Source organism: Tenrec ecaudatus, chromosome 2 (genome assembly GCF_050624435.1).
Source record: "Tenrec ecaudatus isolate mTenEca1 chromosome 2, mTenEca1.hap1, whole genome shotgun sequence".
In the NCBI taxonomy this organism is placed as follows: Eukaryota; Metazoa; Chordata; class Mammalia; order Afrosoricida; family Tenrecidae; genus Tenrec; species Tenrec ecaudatus.
In genome coordinates, this window is record NC_134531.1 from 205,550,554 (window position 1) to 205,570,621 (window position 20,068).

Here is a 20,068-nt window from a genome sequence, read left to right on the forward strand (position 1 = left end):
TCAGAATCAATTTCTAGAATCAGGAATCAAAATAGCCTAAGACTTCAGGAGCAGTGATGAAAGCTAGAAAACGGAGCGATGCTTTTAGAACTCCCAAGGATACAAAACTATTTTAAAACAAGAATTGCATATCCAGCTAACCCTTCAATTAAATGAAACAATGGAAAGATTTTTTCCCAGATATGCACATTTCACAAAATTTACTAGGAAGCCTCTGAGAAAGAGGTCTTGTAAATGACAACTTGTGTTCAAACACCTTGAGGAACATGTTTAGGTAAAAGGTTTGATTATGAAACAGTGAGAAGTACATTGCAGAGAGTACAAATAAAGAGGGTGTGACAAAGGGGCTACACTAACAATCTACATGGCCTGGCTGAGGAGGACATTTGAAAATCCCCATAGTGTTAAGACCGACGATTGATATAACTGAAACAATGCTATAGTTTTAGGGCAGAATTGAGGGGATGGGAAAGTATGTATGCATCAAAGCGGTAGGATGGTGAAAGAGTATTAAATTCCCATCTTCTGTGGTGAGAAGTGAATTGACACTGCCTACCATTAAAAAACGAAGATGCAAAAATAAATAAATAAAAATTTAAAAATATATAATCAATGTCACTAAAAAAAATGAAGACGCAGAAAGCAAGCATATTATCAGAAGTCTAGCAGTTGCAAGGGGTTGCTCGAGTATCAGGAGTACTCTTGGTAGACGCACCCTTATAGTTCACTGTCATCAAAAGATGTTGAAGAAGGCAGATGAGCAAGTGTAGCTCCTCTTTGGAGAAGCCTGGTCACATAGAGATTAGTCACACTGGGGGTGTATTTTACAGATACTCATGAGAAAAGGCCAATATAGGTGAAGTAAGGGGTTCAAGAAACAGCAGAGAGAGGGGCCTTGGTGAGCACAGAATCTGGACCTAATAACTAACAATGGACAACTAGTAATAAGTAGTAGAAACCGTAGCCAACACTGTTCAATAGAGAAATAATGGGGGCTACCTATATTATTTATATTTTCTTTAGTTCAATAGGACCTCTGGTGGCGTAGTGGTAACAAGTCAGGCTATGACCCACAGAATCAGCAGTTCAAAGTCACCAGCTGCTCCTCAGAAGAAAGGGCTTTCTACTCCCGTGAAGATTCAGTCTCAGAAACTCACAGGGGCAGTTCTACCCTGTCCTCTAGGGTCGCTATGAGTTGGCATCTACTCGATGGCAGTGAGTTTGGCTTTTTAGGTAGTTCAATATTAAATTTTATTTAACCCAATATATGCAAAACTATCAATTCAATAATGCAGCCATTATGCAAATTATGAACAAGATGTTTTCTTTCTTTTAAAAAAAATATTAAGCCTTGGTAATCCAGGTGCAGTTTGTACTTGCAGCCCACCGTAGCTTGAACTAGCCACATTTCAGGTGTTCATGTGTGCCAGTGGCTGCCCTAATGGGCACTCTGACGCATAGTGGACACCTAATATTAAACCCGCTGATAATGTCACAGGCCCCTCTCCACCCTCTCCCAACCCTCACCCCTTCTTCCAGGCGAAGCATGAGAACCTGCCCTTCCCGGATGCCAACGGGAGGAAATAAAGGAAGTCACACGTACTCCTCAACCAGGTTCTTCCAGTCTGGTCACCAGCAGTCCCTGAGGTGCTCCTAGCAGGCTCATCTCCCCTGGCTGGCTCAGCCTCCTCTTCCCACCCCCAGCATTCCAGGGAAACGGAAGGGCTCCTGGGCCCTAAAGGTGCCTTGCTCAAACCATTTCCATTGGCCAACCTGGGTCCCCATCTCAAACCCCGCGCCGCATTTGCTGCCCTCCTCCATATACATTGTCCTTCTGTCCAGCAATACTCTTGGGCCGGACGATGGGCCAGAGTTCTTCCGTTCATTCAGTCACCAGACACTGCTAGAACGAGCCTCAGCTCAGGGCAGAGAAACCGCAATAGTTGTCTATAAACTCCTGCCCTCCCCTTGGAGATCTGGGCTCCAGGGAGGTGACCCCCCCCCCCCCCCGGAGGAACCTCTGCCCGCGGTGATCCAGATAGCGAAGGACAGGTCCAGCCTGAGGCAGGTAGACAGAGGGCCGGGTCACGTGGAACCGGGGCCTGGCGTGGGGTGGGGGGGGGACGGGCAGTGCGGGTGGCCTGCTGACGCTGCGCGTTCTTCCAGGCCATCGCCAGCCACATGCAACTCAAGTGTAAGTGCCACGGGCTGTCTGGCAGCTGCGAGGTGAAGACCTGCTGGTGGTCGCAGCCTGACTTCCGCGCCATCGGCGACTTCCTCAAGGACAAGTACGACAGCGCCTCGGAGATGGTGGTGGAGAAGCACCGCGAGTCCCGCGGCTGGGTGGAGACCCTTCGGCCACGCTACAACTATTTCAAGGTGCCCACGGAACACGACCTGGTCTACTACGAGACCTCCCCCAATTTCTGCGAGCCCAACCCCGAGACGGGCTCCTTCGGCACCCGCGACCGCACGTGCAACGTGAGCTCCCACGGCATCGACGGCTGCGACCTGCTCTGCTGCGGCCGCGGCCACAACACGCGCACCGAGAGGCGCAAGGAGAAGTGCCACTGCCTCTTCCACTGGTGCTGCTACGTCAGTTGCCAGGAGTGCGCACGCGTCTACGACGTGCACACCTGCAAGTAGGGCCCAGGCCGGCAGCCGTCGGGCCGCAGCCCGGAGCTCCGCCCCGCGCCGGAGGGGCCAGGGGGCGGGGCTGCGGGAAAGGGTGGAGTACCTGGAGGGGGGGGCTCTGGAAGTGAGTCTCCAGGTCGGGAGGAGCCCCGGGAAGGGCGTGGCTCCAGGTGGGCGTGACCCAATTCTGGGTGGGTGGCGCTCTAGGGCTGAAGTCACTCAGCCTGACACGTGCCTGAGCTCCTGAATCCTGTAGGGCAGACTCTCCCTGTCCTGCGTCCCCGCCCCAGGAAGAGACCTACTGTCTTGGAGAAGGCTGAAGAAGGGTCTGGGAGAGGGAGACAGGGGCAGGGGGCCTGACCCCTGGGTTCAGGAATGAATTACTACGGATCCTTCCTCTCATGCCCGCACTCCCCAGCTGCCAGGTGGCCGCTCTGGGCCTCGTCTTGTGTGCCCTCACCCTGTAACCATCAGGAGTAATTTCTTGGGGCCCTCTAGTGTTTTTGTCTTTATGTCTCCCTACCTGCACCAAACCCAGCAAGGAGAAGTAAGCCCCGACCCCATCTAGCCCCTGCGCGCCTCCTGGCCACATGTCTCCCTCTGCCTCTCCCGCAGACCCTTACGTGCAAGGTTAAAGAAGGTGGTTAGCTCTGAACCCTTGAAGACCACCCAGGGCCACGGACCCAGGCCAAGGGCCAGACCGCTGCCTTGGAGGACACTTTGGGGTTAGATTCTGTGTCTCAAAGGGCTCACAGGCTACTCTGCCCGTCACTGCTGCACACAGAGATCCTGAAATGGAGTGGCCTTCACCAAATAACGGCATCCCCAAACTCCACCCCCACACCCCCACACCCCCCAGCCCAGGTCCTTCCTGCCACTGAGGCTCGGTTTGACAGACCTGCCTGCCTCTGGAATGCATCCTCAAGGCCCTACCCACCCCGCACACTTCTGACATGGTCTCTCCCTGGCCAGCCAGGGAATAGGAGAGGCCCCTCCATCAGGTCCCCCTACCAGATCCCATCCCCGCAAAGACCTCCTCCCCAGCCTCTGCCACTGTGAACGCCCCTGCCCTCCAGTTCCTGGGGGGCCCACCTCGAGGCAGGGAGGGGACAACAAGGCAGAGCCCTGAAGACTGCATACCCCACCAAGATGTTCACTTCGGATTCTGCATTTTTGGTTTTAATTTTATTTCCAATGCTGCTATATCCGTCATACACTGGAGCTAGACAGACTTGTGTTTTTTTGTTCTGTTTTGGTTTTCTTTTCTTGTTGGTTTATTTTCTCCCCCTTTTCTTTCTATGAAAGAAATTATTTTAGTCATAGCTTTTGAGTTTCAAGCAATGCAAAAAAAGTAAAAACAAAAAGGAGAAAGAACCCAATGAGCCTGTGGTCTGTGCTGAGTTTTTTTGGTGGGGGTGGGGGGTCTGCATGCTTGCTGAGAATTGAGTCACTGGTACTGGGAGAGGGAGAAGATGCTGCTGGCCAGCTCAAGGTGGCCCTGTCCAGGGTTAACACCGGAGACCATGGGGGCTGGGGGTGGGATTCAGGGAATGCTTAGGGCAAAGGCTCTCCTAGAGCCCCATGGTGGTGGCCAGGGAGAGGGACTAGGGACAACCCAGCTAAGGAAATGATGAAACCACCTACTGGCCTGAGGCCTAGGGTGGGCTAAATTAGAGTCAGGTCAAAGTCTGCAGGGGGGTCCCAGGAGGTGTTCTCTGAGTGCATGCATGTGAACACACTCAGAGAACACTAGGCAGCCTTGTGTCAACAGACAGACAGCACAGGGCTTACTTAGGCCTTACTGCTCATCTGACAACCAGCTGCCCAGTGTCCCTGGAGGCCTGATGTGCTCTGGGCTCCAGGGGGTGGGGCCTCCATGGGTGTCCAGGAGCACAGTTGACCAGAAGTGAATCAGTTGCTCAACACGTGCTCCCTGAAGCAGAGGTCCCACCTTGGAGCTGGGAAACCAGTGGGCCCGCCCTTCCTCTTGGGCCTGGTCCAGACAAGAAGTGTAAACTTGAGCCACTGAAACCAACTTACAGGCCACAAAGGGCACCCCACTCCTCGTCTACTATAGAACAGGGGGCCCACTAAGCAGGGTCAAGCGGGGGTGGGGGAGGCCAGGGCAGGGCTTGGGGGCAGGGACACAGCACACTGATGGCCTCTAACGGTAAAATCAGCTGAGTCTAGCCACCACGCATCAACTGGTCCCTAGGGACCTTGGATGACCACCTGTGGGCAGAAATGTGTCTGCCTGTGGAGAGCCCCCCACCTGCAGTTTCAAACAGACCGGGGACCTTAGTAGGGTCATGTAGGGAGCAGAGCTTGCTCCTGCTGGCCTGAGCCCCTCGGGTAGACCCTTCCACTGCTGTAACACAGGGTATGGAAGGTCTCATGAACTAGAATGCATGGAGCCCAGGGCCTCTCCCAAAGTCACACACACCTTCGTTCTACAATGTAGGTAGAGACCCTCTGCACGGATGAGGGAGGACACTGGGAACAGCAGAGACAGGCCTCGGTGGGAGAGAAGGGGGGCCATGAATGGACCATGTCCAGGCAAGGCTGAGGCAGGACACAGGCCTTCTCCAAGCAGGACGAGTGACTCTTAGTGTCTAGGTGAGGGGGTCCCCACAGAGAGTCGAGGACATGCATGTCTCCTGTGGGAACCGACGTAGCTTCTGGAATGGCCCTGGAGTCTCAGACATGAGGCCAGGATCTCAACTGCACTCACCTTGCCAGCCTCCTCCCAGCAATCAAACACCAGGAGAGAATGGAGATGCCCTGACCACATTGACACAGCCCAGACAGCACCAAGGTGCTCCTCATCCAGCTCGCTGACTGACCTCTGCCCTGGCCTGGCCTCTGGCTGCACCCAGCACCCTAAGGAGGGTCATGGGAAAGGAGGAGGGGGCGAGGCAGCAGGCAGCCCTTGTTGTTAGTCATCTGCCAGCCTTGCATGACTCAGGAGTGAGGAGAGAGGGGCCTGTGTTCACTGACCTTCCCACGCACAGGGTACCACTCGGGGAGCTCCGAGGACCCAATCATCCCTCCAGGAACGGGCCCATGGGTCTGTGGAGAAGGCCTGAGAAAGCCACCTTGAGCCAGCAAGTTCCCCAGGAGCCTGCAGACTCCTGCTGCTCCCTCAGCCTGGTTCTCGTGACATACGGGCCGCCTCCCATACCTGAAATCTCACAGGCATCCCCCGAACTTGGAGTGTCCTCACCACATACCGCATGGGTCCCTGGGCCTGGGCCTGAGCCTGGGCCTGCTCCCAGTTCTGAGTCTGCCTCATGGCTCATCACCCCTCTCTGCACTTCAAAGGGCTGTGGCTAGCTGGTGGGGCTAGGGGCTGGGGGCAAGGCTGAGGGCATCAAGGAACCAGCAGGGTGGGAGGGAGTCAGGGGACATACAGGCTGGCTGAACTCCTCCAGAGGGATGGGACCTACAATGCTCCCTGGGTCTCGCTCACTAGCCCCACCAGCTTGTGCTTCACCTTGGAGAGGGGAGGCAGGTGGGGCCTAGCCCGGAAGTGGTCCATGCTACCACAGGGCAGTGACAGGGAGCAGGGACATGAGTGAAGGAATCACCCACGTGCATCATGCTTCAGGACTGAGCAAGCTGAAACCAGATGCAGGAGCCCCCACACCTGCCCTCCTGGGCGCCAGGTCATCCATCATTCCCCATGCTCCCGACCTCCTGCACCCAGCCCATTCCAGGCCAGGTCACCACTGCTGGTCCCCACCCTGCAGGCGGACTTCCCCACTGTTCCCAAGAATTCCCAGGTAGAACCTAGTTCTTCAGAGCCGCTGGGGTCAGCCTGGCATGACTGGCTGTGGTGACGCACTATAAAGAGTGAGGCAGTGATTAAGTGCCAGAGAGCAGCGACCCAGGACAGAGCTGAGGCGCCCGTTCTCCCTCCATAGCGATGAGTCACCCAAGGGTCAGATGGAGTAAACGCTCGGACTCCCAGTCTTGGGGTCCTGGCAGCTTGGGTCTGTTCAGCCTGCCAGGAGTCCTGCACATACAGCTAAGAGGTCGGGGCTGGAGGTCCTGCAGCCTCAGGAGAAGGGGCACAACCTGGAGAGGGGCACCTGCCACTGGGGTCCGGCCGACTGAAGCCTGTCAGATGGGCACAGACATGGAGCTCTGAGTCAGGGCCCTGGTAGGAGCCGCCCTAATTGGCACCTGCTGGTGCCCAGGTGCCGGCTCCAGAGATGAAAGGGGCCGAATGGGGGCGGGTAGGGCCACAGGGAAGCCAGGGACAGAAGGCAGAAAGGAAAGCGGAGTGGGTGCCCCTCGGGACTGGAGCAGAACCCGGGAACACTGACCATTTGGGGTCACTTGTAGGGACCAAAGGCATAGACTATGGCTGGCCTTGTGTACCTCAAAAGCCTCAAAGACAACGGGTTCTCAACCTGGTGTCACGACCCCTTCGGGGGGGTGGTCGAACGACCCTTTCACAGGGGTCACTCCATTCATAACAGTAGCAAAATGACAGTTATGAAGTAGCAATGAAATAATGTTATGGTTGGAGGTCACCACCACATGAGGAAGTGTATGAAAGGGTCTCGGCCTGAGGAAGGTGGAGAACCACTGCTCAGACCTCTAAGTCCACGACTGGGAGTCCCAGTTGAGCAGACTCTGAACCCAGAGAGGGAAAGGCACCCGACTGAAGAGACACAGCATATCAGGGACCCAGGCTGGGTCTAGTCAGTCTCTAGCTTCTGGGTGCAGGGCTGTTGGCCACCATGAGGCAACAGGCAGGCCCCTGCTGGCCCACCTGGCCCACGACGACCACCATCACCAAACCAGGCCAGGAACCAGGACAGAAACGTGTGGTGAGGGAGGTCACAGCAAGGGCAAAGCCCACTAGTTAAGGCTAGGGTACACCCAGAGAAAGGTCCAGGCAACTCATTGCTGGCAACCCCTCGCTTCTCTGGGTCCCAGTTCCCCTTCTGTCTGTCTGAGGGCAGCCGGTGTCTGAGGGTCACACCTCCCTGTACCTGACTTCTGCTGACTTAGGATGTTCTATTTGGAGCTCCGCAGGTAAGAGGTCAGCATCTCCCCCAGGAACTGAGGCAAGGGGACGAGGCTTCACACAGAGGGAGGACAGTCCTGCAGGGAACCAGGAAGGCTCCTCAGAAGCCCCCTCTCCCTGGAAGTTTACAGCCCCTCCCCACCCCCACCCTGAAAGGAAGGAAATGGGCCTGGTGGGCCTGTTCGCAGGTAGTTGAGACTGGAGAGGCATAACCATATAAAAGGCCCGGACGTGGGCCTCCCCCTCCTCTGGGCTCCCCTCTGCCACTGCCCCTCCACCTTCTCACACTCTCAGGCTGCAGCTTTGAAGTAGTGAAGGGGTGTGGCCAGCCCCCTGGGGTCCCACCCTCCTCCCCTCCCTCCTTATCTCAGCCCTCTCCTGCCCCCTCTCTCTGTTATGCCCTCCCCCACACCCCCTTTCTGTATGTCCTGGGAGGCCTTGGCTGCCTTCCTTCAGGGGGCGTCCAAAGGTGGCTGGCACAGGGCCAGCGCCAGGTCCCCATGCCTGGCACTGAGAAGACCGCCCCACTGGGCAGCTGACTCTGCTCCTCCTGTGGTGGCCAGAGGGAGAGGCTCTCAACAACTCTCACTGACGTGCCATGAAACCCATTCTAACTCCCAGCCACCCTCTGGGCCAGCGGTTCCCAACCTTCCTCCTGCTGCGACCTTTCATGCAGTTCCTCATGTGGTGGTGACCCCCCCCCACCCAAGCCATAAAAGTTATTTTCGTTGCTACTTTGTCACTGTCATTTTGCTACTGTTATGAATCGGGCGACCTCTGTGAAAGGGTCATTCAACCCCCAAAGGGGTCACAACCCACAGGTTGAGAACCGCTGCTCTAGGCCAGAGTAAAACTGGCCCTGTGCGCTCCCAAGACTGTGACTCTGCAAGAGTAGAAAGCCCCATCTCTCTCCCAAAGAGCAGCTGGTGGTTTTGAACAGCTCACTTGACCACCAGGATGCCCTAGGTAAGCAAGGTCTGTCCATCCAGTGGCCTAGGGAAAGACCTTTGGTCCACCTTGGCCTTCTTAGGGAGAAAGGTGGCTGCCTGCAAAGTCTGATAACCTGGGGATGCCCCGTCTCCAGGGTAAGGCAGGCCCTGCAGAAGCAGCAGGGGCCTGGAACTGGATCAGGCCTCCAACATCCCCAACATCTCCACTCCCTCTGCCACCTCCCTGTGGTCAGCACCACCACCACCTCTTGGTCACGTGATGGAGCTGGGAGGCCCTCCTCTTTGTGGGGTCCCCCCACCTGTCTGTCCCATGACGGAGGGAACCAGGAGAAGCCAAAACTGCAGCCTCAGGCTGCAAAGAAGAGGGACTTCTGGGGGAGATGCTTACTGTTCTAGAAGCTTACTGTTGAGAAAGAGGGAAAAAGTCTTGCCGGGGCTCAGGTAATGGGGATGCCAAACCCATGGGTCCTAGCGATTGCTACCACATCCTGATGAGCACAGGATTGCTAAGGAGGCTCAGCGCTGCCATACTCTGTCCATGCATCCTTGGGCCAATCCTCTGCTCTCTGGGTCTCGGTTTGCCTGGTCTTCTATGAGGAATCAACATGTCTACTGTCACCCTTGAATGAAGTTCATGGACTTGCAGATACTTTCTGATTGGGAGGCTCTGGGTTTGTGGGACCAAAATTGTGTCAGGGGCTGGATCCTGAGAAGCCTATCCCAGCCCTCAGCTTGGTCATCTGGCCTGTAGTCCCATAGCCAGCGTGGCCCTGTGGGCATCTTTCCTCAGGTTTGCCTGGCAGACATTTGAACCCAGTGCCTTCTACCCTTCCACTGTTGATAGAATCTGTGAGGAATCACAGACATTAGCATGTCCCAGACGTGGAGCTCAGAACCGGGTATTTTTATGCCAGCAGGCCAAGGCAAAATGGGCCCTGGCACAGCTTGGCAGGACAGGGCTTCGGGGTTTTGCCAGTCACTGGGCAGTCCACTTCAGGGACAAAATCAGAGCTGCAAAGCCACGAGAGGACAGACATCTACTTAGCAACCAGAGAAGAGCCAGGCAGTACAGAACCCACCTCTGACTTCCAGCAGGCTCTGCCCTTCCCACCACACCTCTACCTTAGCCCACATCTTCCTGTCCTCACCACAAGGGGCCTTAGAAAGAGGTGGACAATGGAGGACTCACTCCAGGGACCAAGGGAGCGTTGAGGGAGGGAGGCCTGTCCATCTGGAACGCATCCACAGGCAGCAGCTCAAGCCAACACTGATTCCAGCATCTCCCCGGGGACACGGGCCTGGTTTGGAGTCTGGGTGGGAATCACCCATTGCCCTGGAATTCCAGGACCTCCCTCCCCTTGGAGTTTAGCCTGATGAGCTGAGTGGGAGCCCCTACTGGCTTCATTGTTCCTGGCTCTCTGAGGCTGCTGTGCCCAAGGCCTCCTGCCTGTGGTCCCTGGAGAGCCCTCACACACAGCCCCTCAAAGCCTTTCTCTGTCCACCCTGCTGCCCATCTTCTCCCTGAGTCCCTCTCCAGGGGCAGGCTCTGAGGAGGGGCTTTCTGATGCCCTAGTTCCTGCCTGTATCAGAGTGGAAACACCTGCCCCCTCCCTGCCTCTCCAGCCCTGCATAGCCTGGACCGTCTGTGCAGGCTGCATGAGAGCCTGGCTCACACGGTGCGTGCCCTCCCAGGTCCACTGCCAAGGCATAGAGAGATTAGAACCTCCCACTCCTCCTGCCAGAGGGTCAGCTGCCCAGCCTTCTTGATCATGGCACACACAGGTAACAGAGCCCAGCTGAATGCACTTTCTCTCCCATGTGAGTCCCTAAAGGCAGAGCCCAGGAGGAGGAACACCTCTTTCCCGTTTCCTCTCCTCCCCATTTCCACTCCAGAACTGGGGTAGGCTCTGTACTCCCACTCCAGCCAGGGGACTTAGACCTAAGGATGTGGGAGATGGTCCTTTTTCTACCTTCAGGACCAACTATCCTAAGACACTCATTCAGGAGGGCTTCCCAGAGGAGGTGAGCATGGAGGCACTATTTCTATTCCATTGCTCCGACTTCCTCTAACCTGACTGGATGCTCAAGGCTTCTCTAATTCTGAGGCTAGACCCCTGTAGTGGCTCCAGCCTTCAGGGTGCTCCCATGGGGAAGCCCTGGGGAGGACAAGCCTGGGAGTGCCTGGCAGCTGGGACAGAAGTTAGTCAGAAGGTGCTAATTGCTATTTAGCTCCAGGCTGGCTCCTTGCTCACTGTCTTTTTTTCCTGGTCTTTCCCTCCCCCCTCTCTGAGCCTCTAGAGCACATGGTAAACAGTCATTTGGCTCTCAGGGCCCTGCAAATTGGTGTTTATGGTGCGAAGACTCAGTCCAGCCAAACCCTGGCTGGGGTGGAGGGCACACCCTCCTGGCCCCAGTGGGTCACAACTCTGAGGGAAGCCAGTCTCCAGGAGGAGGCTGGTCCTGCCAGGGGGAGCCCCTGATTTGAGGCAAGCAGCATGCTGGGCTGGGCCGAATTTGTGAAAACCCGATGATGGATGGAGGCCAGGTAGAACAGGTGGTCATGGGGTCTGGGGAGCTAGCTAGTTGCAATTAATCCACAAAAACTTCTGGGGAAAGGGGAGGCTCCTCGGGCAGGGAAAGATGTCAGTTTCAGGAAAGCTCTGAAGAAGCCTCCATGCCCTCCAGCCCCTTCTCCCCACAGGAGGGACTGAAGCTCCCAGCCTTGGAGGAGAGCTTGGCAGGCATGCTTCTCCAAGCTGGCTGATCCCAGATGCCAGGAGCTTCTGGGCACGCACTCTCCTAACCCCAGGGGCCCTCTGCAAAATCCAAGCAGGACTGTGGGGAACCCGGGCTTGACAGTCTGAGTGACTGGTGGAATTCCCGAGGAGTGAACGGAGGGCAAGGGGACTTCCCCGTCTACCCTCACCTGACAGTAAGGACCTGTGATGAAGCACACAGGCCTATGCAGAACCTCAGCACAGCTCAGCAGCCCTCCATGTCCGGGCTCTCAAGCTCTGCACCAGTACCTGGAGTTCAGGAGGGTTTGTCACCATGACCACGTCTCCTTTGGACCAGCCCAGAATGTCAGGGTGGCTACTCCATCTCTGACATGAGGATGAGATGTCCTGGCACCATGGCTTAGGGAGATCCTTGGAAACTCGGCCTGCATCTGCCCTGCCCAGCCAGACCTGTAGCCAGTGGAAGGGCAAGACCAGGCGCTCTGGGGAAAGCTGTGTGATATCTGGAGTTTGGAACGAGATGTACAGAAGGAACAGGTTTCTCTGAGTGTTTTGTTTTGTTCTGTTTCATGTGCCCAATCCCAGAGCAGACCTAGCCTGCAGAGAATGTGAGTCAGGGCAGCCTACCCTATCACACACACAATCCTAAGCCCCACCCCTCCTAGACTTAAAAACCTTGGATGACTCCCTGGTGCCCACCATTTGACATGTCAATGTCCAGCCAGTGCCCCTCACAATCTAGCCTGAAAGGGAGTCTAGATCAGAGACAGGGGCTAACTCACCTGAGGACACACAACAAGTTGGGGCAGAATCTGAACAGAAGAGGCCTCATCTCATACCTTCCTCATACCTCCTCTTGTTCAGCCTTGCCTTCATTCATTCTGCCCTATCCCTCCCGTCTCCTAACACCTCAACCTTCTCCACACCACACTGCCCCAGACCAGCCCATATCTCGGATTCCACCTCGCCTAGACCCTGCTGTGTAACCACCGGTGGCTCCCACGGAGCCCAAGATGAACTCCTCCTTGACCTGGCCTGCCCCCCTACAATCTAGAGACCATCACTGGAGGCCTTGTTGCTCATGATATGCAGGTGCATGGAAAGATTCGCTGGTGCCTTGCCCTCTGCCTGCTTATCTCCAGGGGCTTCAGCTAGGAGTCTTGCCTGGCTCTGCCCGCACCACTTCTCACCACCTTTAGCTCCAACCGCATCCCAGCTTCCCACCAAGACAGACTCCTACGCAGTGCCACTTTCAGGCCAGCCTACTTTTGAGCCCAACAAGATGCCCTTCCAGAACAGCCATGGGTTAAGCTGATCCCAGGTTCTGGGGGGTGGAATGGGACAGGTGGGAATGGTGGTGGTGGTGGTGGTGGTGGTGGGGTGTGTGTTTGTGTGTGTGTGTGTGTGTGTGTGTGTGTGTGTGTGTGTGTGTGGCAGGGGTGCGGGTAGGGAGGGCGGGGATCCAGATCCTGCATTTAGGCTATGGAGCCGTCATCATCATGCCACATGGGACAGGCCACCACCATGCTGAGTTGTACCTTAAGCGAGCTGATTCACGGGAAGGAGGAGGATGTGACACTATTCTGTGTCCCCTCCCAATAGAAGACATCCTGACCCCTAGAACAGCCCCAAAGGCATGGCAGGCACAGTCTAGCACGTGCGAGGGGCCTTTCGGAGGCTGCCCCATAGCCCAGAGCTTGAGTTTGCCATGCCAGCCTTTGGTTTTCAGGCAGGGGACGGGCAGCGGGCCCTCCGCTGAAACACTCGCTTCCAGACTCAGCTCACAGCACAGCGTCTGTCTTCAGGCTCCAGCTCTGCCCTTCATTCCATTGTCGGCAAGTGGTTTTCCCCTTTCTCTTTTTTTTAGGTTTTTCTCGCCTGTTAATGAGTGATAATTTCTCTCTAGGATCAGAAGCAACCACAAAGTGCTGGCTGTGGCCAGGCTTCCTCAGGCTCTCCGTCTCACCTGCTCAGCACCCCCACCCCACCCCCCCATGCCCACGGCTCCGGCTGTGGCCTCCCGGGCCTGGACCGCAGCCGCCCGCCTTAATTGGATGCCCAGGCTCAGGGCAGGCGGCCAGCCTGCGGCAGCGGTGCAACACTCAATTATCTTCTCCCTCGGTTGAGGGCCGAACAAGGCTCCCTTTTGTCCAGGGTGAGCACCTTCCTGTGCGGCCTCTGAACCGACGGCTCTTCCTCCACCTTGCTCTCTTTCTCCCCCTCTCTATCTCCATCAGGCCAGCCAGATCAGGGAAGCACCGCCCCCACGGGGCGGGTGGGGGGGTTGATGTGTACAAGCGCAGCACACAGCCTTTGAAGCTCAGCTGCAGACCCGGACATCCCAAGTCTCCCTTCCCAGGGTCACCCCCACAACCCTCATAACAGGTGGTGGGAGAAGTCTCCCATCCTTCCAAGGAGGGCCGCACCAGGTGTGGGTGCCCAGCTGGGCCTGCAGGTGGGGGCAGGATGCACTTGGCCTGGGGCTGGCCCAGCTGCGAGTCAGTCTCCAGCGCTCCGGGCAGGTCGTTGTCTTCCGCACTGCGTCTGCCCTGCCCTGCAGTGGTGGTGGGACTGTGGGAACCAGAGGCAGCCCTCGACCTCAGTGAGACCAGACCAGGCGGCTCATTTGGAGACAGACCCACAGCGCCAAGACCCTCTGTCAGCATCAAGGTCGGCATCAGGAACCTGCGTGCGCCCCTTGCCCGGGGGCACAGACACTGGGGCGGGGGTGCACACAGGCGCTGGCGGGCGATGCTGGGGTCACTGATTCCTTCAGCTGGGCTTTTTAATTAACCTTGTCCGCTCTCAAGGGCCCCAATTAAGTAGAGAATGTGATGGCAGAGTGGGGTCAGGCAGCGGGGGCAAGCTGTAATTAACGTGCGGGATCCCAGCCACAGAGGCAGGGCCTGGGCGGGAGCGCCCTCGCCTGCCCGATCACCTGCCCAGCCTGTGCGCTCGGGGCCGGCCCCACGCTCTTCTTCAGGCGGCGGGGTTTATGGAGCAGAGCGGGTAGGGTCCTCTCTCAGGGGTCCACCTCCGCAGAGGGATGGCAGGGACGGCACGTCCCGGCGGCCACTTAAAGGGGGCGGGGGCGCGGGCGCTACTGAGCAGTTTCTGTTCTCCATGGCAGTTCCCAGCGCCAGCTGCGAGAGATCAGTCAGCAAGTCCAAAGGAACACGCTCGAGTTTGAGAGCCTCCATGGGTCAAGGCAAGCCGACGGTGTGATCTTGCTCCGCTGAGTGTAGAAAGAGAAGAAACTGAAAAAGGGGGGGGGGGATTACTCTGAGCAACAATTACCCTCCGGGAAAGCAAGAAAGGTACGATTGTAGTTTTCATGTAGGGCCATAATGCGTTAAGTAAAAGATTAACAAGTTTAACCTAGATAGTTTTTTTGTTGTTGTTTTTTTTAGCTGAAACGATGATAAAATTATCTGAAAGATGTTGTCAGAGGTGTGGACAGGGGCGTAGTTTCCATGCTTGCCAGCAATGCTGTTTTCCATAGACAGGTCTCTAGTGCCAAGCCCCTGCTGTACACACCATACAGATGTGAAAGGGTTTCACATGCAAAGGAAGATGGGGGGGGAGTGCTGGAGAGCTAGAGAGAAGCAGGAGAGCTACTATTGGGTAGACTAGGGAAGAGCAGGCCCCTCCAGAAGGCAAGAAGCAGCAAGGATGGAAGGGGGCCCATAGTGTGATCTGGAAGGGGGCCGGACAGCACAAAGGCCCAGTGGCAGGAGCTCAGTGTCTGGGTGCTGACGAACATGCAGTGGAACAGCTGGAGCCAGTAAGAAACGGGAAAGGGGACCCACTGGTGAGGAGCTCCCAGCGACCCTAGGGCGGGTGGTACACAAGGGTCTCCCAGCAGGGCACTTGCCAGAGCCTGTGCTAGGTCTAGGGACACCAAAATGCCCTCACATCCTCGCCAGGCTCTACGTGGTCCCTTCCCACTGCAATCTGTGGCTGTCCACATGTGCCCAGGTGACTTGCAAGGGGCCTGAGCGTGGTGCAGGTGGGGGCTCGGGGAGGCACGTGCGCCCAGCCCCACCCTGGCACCCAGCCCCACAGCTGCTCGTCTTTCTTCAGGACAGTTTTGCAATAACTCTGGTGCCGACCTGACATTCTCCACACCTGGCTTCCTCCCAGACACAGGAAGGAGGGGGGCTGAGGCATCTCCTCTCACAAGGAAACTCCAAGGCCGGCGTGAAGCCTCTGCCCTGCCAGTACCGAGTCCTCCAAAGCCTGATTGCCAGGGGGAAAGTGGGCCACTCCTCGATGCAGCGCCACTGCAGTGGGCACACCTGGTCTGCTGCCACAGTGGAATGCAGATCCTCTATGGGGGGAGGGGGGGCAGAGGACAAGGGTATGCCCAGGGGGGCCAGGTCTGAGCCAGACGGGGACACAGAAGGACTCCTGGAGCCAGGGTCAGCCGTGATGCGAGGGCCAGGGCCACACAGAAAGCATGAGGAGACATCATGTGCAGCAAGCACAGGGAGACGGAGAGTGGTGTCGGGGGCCCCCACCCCATCAGCCCTCGGGCACAGAGGTCCAAGCATTGATGTGTGGACTAGTTACCGGCAGCTGCTGTAACAAATTATGACAAAGCAGGCAGCTCAAAGCAGCAGAGCCATGTTCTGTCACAGCTCTGGAGGCCACAAGCCCCAAATCAAGGTGTCATCCACACGCCTTCCAGAGCCCCTTCAGCTTGTGGTGGTTCCCGGCATTCCTGGGCTCAAGGCCACATGCCTCTATCTTTTTCAGGCCTTCATCTTTTCTGTCTCTTCTAAGAACACTTGTTATGGAATTTAGGGCCCACCCCAATCCATCTACGACAGTCTCATCTCTGAGCTCCTTCGCTAAGAACTTCTGCAATGCACTTTCAGCAGCTGCACGCCTGAGCCAGCCTGGTGGGTTGTAGACCCCTGCTGGCCTCCCAGCCCTCAGCTTCTCCCCGGAACATCCAGCTGTACCCCAAGAGTCTTCCAAGGGCCCACAGCTACAGGGGCTCCTACTGACCCTCAAATTGCAGCCAAGACTTATCTGCTGACCCCCACAGCTTCCAGCCTCTCCCACTTCCCCACCTGAGACCTACATTCCACCCACGCTGGCCTCATGATGTGAGACCCACCCATTTACCTACTACCCCCACCCCCGTCCCACCCAGACATACCCTGCCCTTCTTTAAGGCAGCAGTTCTCAATCTGTGGGTGGAGACCCCTTTGGGGATCAAACAACCCTTTCACAGGGGTCACCCGATTCATAACAGTAGCAAAGTTACAGTGATGAAATAGCAATGAAAAGAATTTTAAGGTTGGGGGGGGGGTCACCACCACAAGAGGTACTGTATTAAAGGGTCTCGGCATTAGGAAGATTGAGAACCACTGCTTTAAGGCAAAAATAAAAAGCTCTCCTACCCCAACTGGAAATTGTCTTTATCAACACATCTCTCTCACCCTGAACAAGCCTTCTGCTGGCCTGTGGCCCCTGTGAACCTCATCCCCACGCACAGCCTTGATAGTCTGCTCTCGGAAATGGGCCTGTGCTGAGCAGAAGCATAGAGCCGTGTAAAAGCCCCGATGTCTGCCAACGGGAGGTGTGCCGAGTGGGGGTGCCTTCCACCAGCGAGGGGGCGGGGCAGAGGCGCTGGCGCTTGGCAGTTTTCTTCCAAGGTTCAACAGATACCCGGCCTGCATGCCAGCAATGCCACTTCAGGTACTGACCCAAGAGGAGGGAAAGCACATTTCAAGGAGAGACTTGGACAAGAATGTTTCTTGCCGCTTGACGTCATCACCCCAAACTGGGAACATCCCAAGATCCACCCCCCCCATGGATAGTGGCGTATGCACACTGCAGACACAGAAAGGGCCGGCCAACTGGGCAAAGACAGGATGAGTCTCAAAGAAGTCCAGCACAAAGGGATCCACAAAGTGAGTCCCTTTTCCATGACACTCTGAGGCCAGAAAAGCAAGAGGAAAGGGGAGACATTACCATGGGGGCTGCCTGAGGCAGGGAGTGGTGGGGAACAAGGTAGGAGGGAAATCATGTGGAACCACGGTTCTCAACCTGTGGGTCGTGACCCCTTTGGGAGTCCAACGACCCTTTCACAGGGGTCACCTGATTCATAACAGTAGCAAAATGACAGTTATGAAGCAGCCACGAAAATAATTTTATGGTTGGGAGTCACCACCATATGGGGAACTGTATGAAAGGGTCTTGGCATGAGGAAGGTGGAGAACCATTGATGTGGAAGAAGGAAATGCCCTGCGTCTCTGGGAGGGCTGTTGGTTTTGCATGTTTCATACTCCATCTGTGTGCACATCACGTATGGCGCACACCTCAACACAAGCAGAAAAAGCCAAGGCTTTGAGGGCTCAGGACCTGCCGACACCCCTCCTGGTGCGCTGGGCAACCTCAGGATGCATCCTGGGCCTATGGAACACTTGGGGTTTCTTTTAAGATCATTTTATTGGGGCCTCTTACAGCACTTATGACAATCCATACAGCAGTTGGAACAAGCATATTTGTACATATGTTGCCATCATTTTCCTAAATATTTACATTTTATTTGAGCCCTTGGTATCAGCTCTTCTTTTTCTCCTTCCCTAAACCTCCCACCCTCGTGGCCCTTGATAAATTATAAAATATATTTTCATATCTTATCCTGACCATTGTCTCCCTTCCCCCGTGGTTTCTCCCCTCCCCTGCCCTTCCCACCTTTCCTACCTTCCCCCTACCCTCCTGGTATTGCCACTCCTACTTCTGTTCCTGAGGGGTTTATATGACCTGGATTCCATGTGTCTGTCCTGAGCTTTTATCTGTACCCGTGAACATGCTCCGACCTAGCCTGCAGTGAAAGGCAGGTTGGGGTCATGATAGTGGGGGGGGAGGAAGCCTCAAGGAATCAGAGGACTGTTGTGTTTCATCAGTGCTATACTGCACCCTGGTTGACTCATCCCTTCCTTGTGACCCTTCTATAAGGCGATGTCCCATTGTCCCCAGCTAGGTTTTAGGTCTCTGCTCCAATCCCCCTCATTCTTAACAATATGTTTGTTTGGGGTATTCCGATGCCTGTTACCTGATCCCATTGCCACCTCATGATTGCACAGGCTGGTATGCTGCTTCTTTGCTTCTCTGCTAGATGGCTGCTTGCTTATTGCTTCTCTGCTAGATGGCTGCTTGCTAAACTTCAAGCCTTTAAGACCCCCAGGCACTCTATCTTTTGCTATCCAGGCACCATCAGCTTTCTTCCCCACATTTGCTTGTGCGTCCACTTTGTCTTCAGCAATTGTGCCAGAAGGGTGAGCATCACAGAATGCCAGGTGTTCTTGCGTTGAGGGAGGACTTGAGCAGAGGCCTATGGGCAAATTGAATGCCCAAAATTACAGGACAATGACAGCAGGTACTTCCGAATCCTGGGTCATACACATCTGTGCCCCTGCCCGCCTCCTGGTTCAGCCAGCAGCAGGAAGAGGTGTTCTCCAGTCGGTGGCTGGGCCAAAGAGGGCCTGACTTTCTCCACAGGCTAGACTGTGGCTGGTGGGCAAAAGGCCTGCTTCCTCACATAGGAGCCCTGGTAGCACAGTGGGTTATGTGTTGGGCTGCTACCACAAGGTCAGTAGTTTGAAACCCTCTTTCTCCGTGGGAGAAAGATGAGGCTTTCCACTCCTGTCTCAGAAACCCACCGGGGCAGTGCAACTCTGTCCTGTAGGGTTGAAACGAGTCAGAATTGAAGCAATAGCAGTGAGTTGGTGGACCTCCTCCCAGGCCACACACTTGTAGGGGAGGTAGAACAACCTTCCAACTCTGCTTGGGGGTGGGGGCGTGTGTGGGGTGAGGAGGGTGGTCCCGGAATATCCACTGTCTCTCTCCAGGCATGACTGCAGGCTCCTATGTACTCAAACCTCTGTCCTGTCAGTACATCAGACCCTGTCCTTGGAATCCCAGAATCTGAGCCCTTGGGACTGAAAGGAGAAGGCAGGTCCCCAGCCCGTGCCCTCCTGCTGCCCCTCTCTGCCTGACACGGGCTTACAAACTAGTGCGGGGCGGCGTTCCAAGTAGCATCAGCATCCTCAGGTAACTTGCTGAAAAGACAGATTTGAACTCCTGCCACAGACCTGCTGGGCCAGACACTGGGTAGTCCGTGGGGTGCAACATGGTCTCCAGAGGCCCCAGAACTCTTTGGGGGACCGCGCTCCCACTGCACAGCCGCAGAGAGCAGCATCATCTTCACTCCCGCCATTCCCACAAGGCCACTGCCCCACTCCTCATGAGACTCCCACTCCTGGGAGACATTCTTTAATGTGGTGAATCTCCCCTAAATCCTCTCTGGCTGCAAATTCAGCCCCTTCCTACCAGCAGGGCAGGATTAGCTGTTCAGCCCAACAGACACGCCCTCCCGCTGGCTGCGGTGGAGGCCCCCTGCCCCACAGCTGAAAGGCATGGGGCAGGCAGCAGGCGCTGGAGCAGAAGCAGGTGGGGCAGCATGGCGAGCAGGGGGCATGGAAAAAGGACACTCGAGGTAGAAGTGCCAACAGCCTGGACGTTTTGGAGGTTGGAATGATGATGCTCTGAGTCCTTCCTGGGGCTGAGACTAGAGGTGCACACGGTGATCAAGAATCGTGGGTCCCAAACACCCGCTCTCCCTCTGGCTAAAGGCAGGGGTTCTTGGGCCAGGGAACAAAGCCCTTCCAGAAAAGAAATAACCTACCATC

General features: G+C 56.1%; 1 protein-coding gene across 1 annotated transcript in view; it reads left to right on the forward strand.

Moving 5' to 3' along the window:
* Positions 1-2,646, forward strand: part of WNT3A (Wnt family member 3A) — a 74,343-nt gene extending 71,697 nt beyond the window's left edge. The window contains exon 4 of the mRNA XM_075543329.1: positions 2,167-2,646. Within this exon, the coding sequence (XP_075399444.1) occupies positions 2,167-2,646 (480 nt within the window). The remainder of the gene's footprint in view (positions 1-2,166) is intronic.
* The last annotated feature ends 17,422 nt before the right edge of the window (positions 2,647-20,068 follow it).